General features: G+C 45.8%; 1 protein-coding gene across 1 annotated transcript; it reads right to left on the bottom strand.

The window, feature by feature from the left end:
- Window positions 1-950: 950 nt before the first annotated feature.
- On the bottom strand, window positions 951-6,861 carry LOC147324387 (uridylate-specific endoribonuclease C-like). The gene is made up of 8 exons (XM_086298161.1): window positions 6,759-6,861; window positions 6,576-6,632; window positions 6,380-6,479; window positions 6,186-6,297; window positions 5,974-6,095; window positions 1,729-1,841; window positions 1,434-1,584; window positions 951-1,350 (listed from the first exon to the last, which is right to left on the bottom strand). Exons 1-8 carry the CDS (start codon window positions 6,767-6,769, stop codon window positions 1,093-1,095), a joined length of 924 nt encoding a protein of 307 aa, XP_086154287.1. The 5' UTR covers window positions 6,770-6,861; the 3' UTR covers window positions 951-1,092.
- Window positions 6,862-7,103: the final 242 nt, after the last annotated feature.

The following is a 7,103-nucleotide window of genomic DNA, read 5'->3' as shown; positions in this document are numbered from 1 at the left end:
AGGGACATTTGAGACTTCCCTGGTGAAGGCACAGCTGTTCTACATGCGAACAGCTGCAGGAGAGAGAAACAAGAAATGGCATTTTTGAGTGGGTGAAAATGATCAATTGACTAAAATATTTTCTTCACCCTATGAATTCCCCTGGTAATCACCACTTTGTGATATTTATCCATAAGCACTGCCCTAAATAAGGATAACATGCAAATTCTAGGACCACTCTTACTTAGCCATTCCTTACATGCTGTCAGTACACGCAGGGTAATAATGGCATGGACACACTTCCTGTCCAAGCCTGCGGGGCAGTCAGCACACCTCACTAAGGGAATACTACTTTCTTCTACTGCTGGTCCTGCCTTACCTGCAAGAGTGACAAGGGTAGGGATGTCGAGGATGCTACAGATCAGGACTGTGAGTTGACGTGTCAGATTTGAAGAGGGAAGCCTCTGCCAATGGTTTGATAAGTGCCGGTGCCAAAGCCTGCATATAATGCCTCCTCTGCATTTGGTTGTCACCTCTCTTCACTGCATTCTTATTGTGAATGATCCACGAGTTCACACCAACAATGATCATGCCATAGAAGACGCAAAGGGGCCATTTCTTGTTTTTTCTTCCACAGCCATATGAGTGCACATCTGGTTAAAAGTATCAACACCACCTTTGCTTGGTTTTAAAATCCAATAATTTCAGGTTTTCAGTGGGTCCTATGCTTGGTTGTATGTGCATGGATGACAGGAGCAGGACAACCTTCTTTTTTGAAGCCTCATCAGGGAGGAAGGACACATGATTTTCTTTACTTTTCATCACTTGCGGGATCTCGCTTTTGTTCGCTTTTACTGTCCCCACAAGGGTCATGCCACAGTTCTATGTTCTATATATATTACATTGAATAAATGTAAATGCCTAGAAAGACTTGTTTTCTAAAAAAAAAAAACCTGTGCAAAATAAAAATGTTGAACTCCAAAGTAACATTTTATTGAAAGCTACTGAGGTCACAGTGATCTTGAAATACATGTAAATGTCCTTTGCAGTACATTAGGCAGGTCAGTTCCTTATCAATGAGGCCACGTATTGCTGAACAAAGATTAGTTTTTATCAGAAGTGAATAAAATGATGGATCACATCAGTGCGCGTGCTGCCTGACATGTCTGCCGTTGCTGCTGAGCAGTTTGACATCTGACACTGGTCAATGTTGACCACAACTGTGGTGCTTCTCTCCGTGTTCATGAGGAAGACGATGGTGAAGACGGCCATCTCAAACTCGGGGCTGGTGCCGATGAAGGCACTGCCAACGGGCTTCACCACACCGTGCCAGCTGAACTGGAGGTTGAGAACGTGGTCATCTTGATCAGGCTGTGACAAAAGCATGAACATTAATGGTTATGTTACCAGCGAAGGAAATGAATCTCTTCTGTCTGGTGAACTGTTATTCTTACCAAATCATGCTCCCTGGCTTTATATCCTTTGTAGTCCAAGTGTTGGTTTTTCTCTTGCAGGTAGAACTGGACCCAGTTGTGAAAACCAATGATTTCTGTTCCTGATTTTGTCTCGCCAACAAACACATGTTCAAATCCACTGGAGTCCAGGCTGGTGATGATCAATTTAAGAACAGAAACACACATACTTCTTACCAAAGAAATGCATATTAAATTATAGTGTTGCAGAATCTCATGGATGAATTTAACAACTGGACACAGTTAAAGCGGGATGGTTGGCAGGAGGAGATCTCACCCTGTGTTTCTCTGCCTGTGGTAGAGGTGGAACCAGATCAAGTTGAGCTGTTTCTTGAAAAGCCTCAAGTCAGAGCTGGATTGACCTTTTCTCACCAGGTATTGATGAGCCCGCTGTGGAGAAACATCATTGATGATATTTATGAATCCAAACTTGACTTGCCATAATAATAATAATATTATTGTGATAATAACATGAACAGATGTATTTATGTCATTATTTTGAGCTTTTACACCTAAAATAATTATAAAAACGTAAAAGGTGTTAAAACCTCCTCTATTCACCCTGCTCACTCCCCCCCACCCCCAACAACAGCATCCAATACACACTCAACACAAGGCTCCAGCCTGTCTCTCTCAATCACCCAGGTTAGGAGGGAACTGAGGAGGATTAATGGCAAGAAGGCAGCGGGTCCAGATGGCATCAGCTCGAGGGTCGTCAGGTCCTGCGCGGACCAACTGTGTGGGGTGATGGAGCACCTCTTCAACCTGAGCCTGAGGTTGGGAAGAGTCCCACAGCTCTGGAAAACCTCCTGTGTTGTACCAGTGCCAAAGACTTCACGCCCCAAGGACCTCAACAGCTACAGGCCGGTGGCTCTGACATCCCACCTGATGAAGACCCTGGAGCGGTTGGTCCTGGCTCAGCTTCGGCGCCTAATAAGCTCATCACTGGACCCACTTCAGTTTGCCTACCAGCCTGGCATTGGAGCGGATGATGCCGTCATTCACCTCCTACATCGTTCCCTCGCTCACCTGGAGACCGCTGGAAGCACTGTGAGAATCATGTTCTTTGATTTCTCCAGTGCCTTCAACACCATTCTTCCCTCGGTTCTAAAGGACAAGCTGGTGAACTCTGGAGTGGACCATCACCTCACTACCTGGATCCTGGACTACCTCACTGACCGACCACAGTATGTGAGGACTCAGGGCTGTGTGTCAGACAGGGTCGTCTGCAGTACGGGGGCCCCACAGGGAACGGTTCTGGCTCCGTTCCTCTTCACCATCTACACTGCAGACTTCTCCCACAATTCCACCCAGTGCTTCCTGCAGAAGTTCTCTGATGACTCTGCAATAGTCGGCCTCATCACTGATGGGGACGACAAGGAGTACAGAGGTCTGACCCAAGACTTTGTGGACTGGTGCCAGCTGAACTACCTCCAGATCAACGCCAGTAAAACCAAGGAACTGGTGGTAGACTTCCGCAGGCACAAGCATTCTCCACTGCAACCACTGAACATCCAGGGTATGGACATTGAGGCTGTGGACAGCTACAGGTACCTTGGTGTTCATCTGAACAATAGACTGGACTGGACTCATAACTCAGACGCCCTCTACAGGAAAGGGCAGAGCAGGCTGTACCTGCTGCGGAGACTCAGGTCGTTTGGAGTGGAGGGCCCACTCCTGAAGACCTTCTATGACTCTGTGGTGGCTTCTGCTATCTGTTATGGCGTGGTCTGCTGGGGCGGCAGCATCTCTGCTGGGGACAGGAAGAGACTGAACAGGGTGATCCGAAGGGCCAGCTCTGTTCTAGGATGCCCTCTGGACCCAGTGGAGGTGGTGAGTGACAGGAGAACGGCGGCTAAGCTGTCATCCCTGATGGACAACATCTCCCACCCCATGCAGCAGACTGTGACAGCACTGAGCAGCTCCTTCAGTGGGAGACTGCGGCACCCACAGTGTGGGACGGAGAGATTTCGCAGGTCTTTCCTCCCCACTGCTGTCAGACTCCATAATAAAGACTTTAACTGATCAAGCACACACATCCACACATATGCAATAATACTAAGTGCAATAATCCTTTCTGTCATCGTTGTATTTTTACTCAGTTGTATATAGTATTTGTATTTGTATTCTATTTTTATCTTATTGTATATTTATTTTATTTTATTCTACTGTATATAGTATTTTATTTTATTCTATTCTGTACAGCTGTGTACTGTATTTATTCTTATTGTATTCAAATTTTTGCCTCATAACTTTTGCACTGTCCACTTCCTGCTGTGACAAAACAAATTTCCCACGTGTGGGACTAATAAAGGTTATCTTATCTTATCTTAACCCTGATGCCATCTTGGAAATAAAGCACTTTTGTTCATGTAATTACAACATTTAACTCTTTAAAAAAACAAATCATACCTCTAGATGTTATGTCAACACTATATTTAATCTACTTTATAAGAGTGTCTTTTGGATGAATATGTCTTTAATTGTTAAATTAACTTATTAAATATTTAATTTAACTAAGCCCTAAAGATGGAGTCATGAGACTTTTTGTCCAAATGTTACCTGCAGTCATCTGGTTCATCCAGTGGTGCAAGTTTCATGTGTTTAAGAACAGGGTGCAGGGAGGGTGGAGTTGAGTGTCAGGGTGATTTGTGACAGCAGCAAGAGAGAAAGGGAAGGTTTACAAGATGGCAGCGAGACCTGCTGTGATGTATGATTTGGAGATGGTGGCACTGCCACCATGGATGGAGAAGATTACAAATGAGTACATCAGGGGGGACAACTCAGGTTGAGCAGGTTGAGATGATTTGGACATGTCCAGAGGAGGAATACTATAGGATAGGATATGTTGGAAAAACTGATGCTGAAGATTTAGAGAAGGCAGAAAAAGTTCACTGATGTAGTGAAGGAGGACATGCAGAGGGTTGGTGTGACAGAAGAAGATTTTAGAGATTGGGTGAGATGGAAGCGGCCCCTAAAGTGAGCAAGATTCGATTCAAATACATTTTTATAGCACTAAATCACAACACCAGTCACCTGAAGAGGTTGAATATTGTAAGGTAAAGACCCTGTCTTGGTTGACATGCCTCTACCATGTTGCGTGGAGGTCAGGGACAGTACCCCTGGATTGGCAGACCGGGGTAGTGGTTCCCATCTTTAAGAAATTGGCTACTCGCTGCTCAGAGTAGAGCCACTGCTCCTTCACATTGAAAGTAGCCAGTTTAGGTGGTTCGGGCATCTGACAAGGATGCCTGGGCGCCTCCTGGGTGAGGCGTTCCGGGCATGTCCCACTGGGAGGAGGCCCCATGGCAGACCCAGGACACGCTGGAGAGATTATATCTCTCAGCTGGCCTGGGAACACCTTGATGTTCCCCCGAACAAGCTGGAGGAGGTGGCTGGGAAGAGGGAGGTCTGCTTGGAAAGTAGCCAGTTTAGGTGGTTCGGGCATCTGACAAGGATGCCTGGGCGCCTCCTGGGTGAGGTGTTCCGGCATGTCCCACTGGGAGGAGGCCCCATGGCAGACCCAGGACACGCTGGAGAGATTATATCTCTCAGCTGGCCTGGGAACACCTTGATGTTCCCCCGAACAAGCTGGAGGAGGTGGCTGGGAAGAGGGAGGTCTGCTTGGACTTGACTCTGCTTGGGCTGCTGCCCCCATGACCCGGCCCTGGATAAGCAAAAGAAGATGGAAGGCTGGAAAGACCCTACAGAACAATACCACTGTAAGCAATCACTTGGCTACAGGGAAAAAAGCCCTTTAAGTGGGAAGAAACCTCCCAAGGAACCAGGCTCTGGGCGGGGAAGCCACAACTGGCTGGGGATGATAATAAACTTTGTGCACCTCACCTATCTGTGTTCTGTTCTGCGAGGATTCTGTGAATCATATTGTCTTTAGCTGTGTTATTAAAGATTCTTTTTTTTTTTGTTTTCTCATTTAAACTTTGTGAAAAGAAATCCTCTAATATCTGACATCCTCCTCCATTTTCTTTCTGGCTTCTTCATGGTTGCAAACCTGAGTGTGCCCAGAGTCAGAGGAGAGGAGGAGATGCTGTGCTATTTCTGAAGAGAAAAGCACAGCATCTCCGCTGTTGGAGGGGTTATTGTGAGGAATTTGTCTCATGTGTCCCCGCTGAGATCACTGAAAAGCGTGGGGTTTCTTCCACCTACAAAAAGTACATCATGTCCACATTCCTGCAGTGATCCCCTTCTGGGAGACTGCTGAGGCCAGAGCGACATTCCACAGCTGCACACAGATGTTATTTTGCCTCTGTAATGTCTTGAAGTAATGTGTGCAGAGCAGCAGTGCAACAGGAAGAACATAAAACTCCCTCTAGAGTTCAGCTGCAGCCTCAAAACCATGAACTGTAGGAAACAATAGAAAGTTGTGCAATACCAAAAACAATTCTCTTGTTGCTGTGAGGAGACATTCAGACTGAAACTACCAGGTTTCTCCAACAGAATGGAGTAACTAAAGTGCTCAAATGTAAACTTTCTGCTCGACAGAGCTTGTTGTGACGCATACCTTCATGACTTTTGTCTCTAAGACGGCGTCCAAGAAGAGATCCATCTCTGTGAGCTCCTCTGTGGTGACTTGTTCCGTCACGCCAGTAGACCGCTCATAGTTGTCCAGCAGTGTCATAAAGCCTGCGAGCCCAGAAATCCCATTTATTACAGTGATGACTGCAAACACGATCTGAATGTTTAAGCTCAGAGTGCTCACAACTACACACTTACTAGAGAAAGTGGTTATATTTCTCAGTTTGCTCTCATTAACGTTGGAGAAGAGCGGCTGCGAGGCGTGATCCTGCACCGTGTGGCTGCCCTGACTTACAAAGCTTGCTCTACCCTAGGCAATTCAAACACAGAACACGTCTTTGTACAAACACAAGACATAGCAGGCGCTAAATAAACTAGAAAAGATTTCTCACCTGAACAGAGATCATGTAGTCTATCCCAGGTGTCATGCGATTCACATCCAAACTCCACAGCTCATTGAAAATAGTGGAGAGCTCCTGGTTTACAGCTGGTCTGTTATAGAAAGTGTCAGACAGGCTATGCAAACATCTGACGCATGCACACGCAAATAGAGGAAACATCAGCAGAGTTTGGTTTATACCACTGTACCTTGATCCATTCAGTCCACTGAGGAACACTGCAAGGAGCAGAAATCCACAGAACAACCTGCACATAACAGATGTGAAAACATTTTTTACAGATGGGAAAAGCAGCAAAGTTCTGACCTGTATTCAGCTGCCTGTGCAACAACGTAAACAAACTAATCTTCAGTCAGTAAATAAAAATACAAACCTCGCAGACATGACAAATGAAAGTGTCCACTGTTTCAGCCTGGACTGCAGCAGAGGACTCACACACAGCCTGTCTGTCTAAAGGTCCAGCCTCCACCCAGAATCTTGCAGGGGCCTTTCTGAGCCTGAGACCCACTTTTAACCACCAGATGGCGCCTCGTTTCAGGGCACAGCCTCTCTCTATGGTTTTGCATGAACTTTTACTAAAGAAGTGATACAGCGATGCAGCTTCAGGTGGTTTTAATTTTTATTTTTTATACAACTTAGCTTATAAACCATCACACACATGATGCAATTTCACAAAAGTCCTATCCAGAGTCTCAGTGAAAGGTTTTTCATGTATTGT

This window comes from Aulonocara sp. 'chitande type north' Nkhata Bay, linkage group LG7 (genome assembly GCF_057382095.1).
Source record: "Aulonocara sp. 'chitande type north' Nkhata Bay isolate Kocher_YH1m ecotype deep benthic linkage group LG7, A_spYH_male_GT1.1, whole genome shotgun sequence".
NCBI lineage: Eukaryota > Metazoa > Chordata > Actinopteri > Cichliformes > Cichlidae > Aulonocara > Aulonocara sp. 'chitande type north' Nkhata Bay.
The sequence above is the reverse complement of the archived record's forward strand: the minus strand, read 5'-3'. Positions and strand labels throughout refer to the sequence as shown.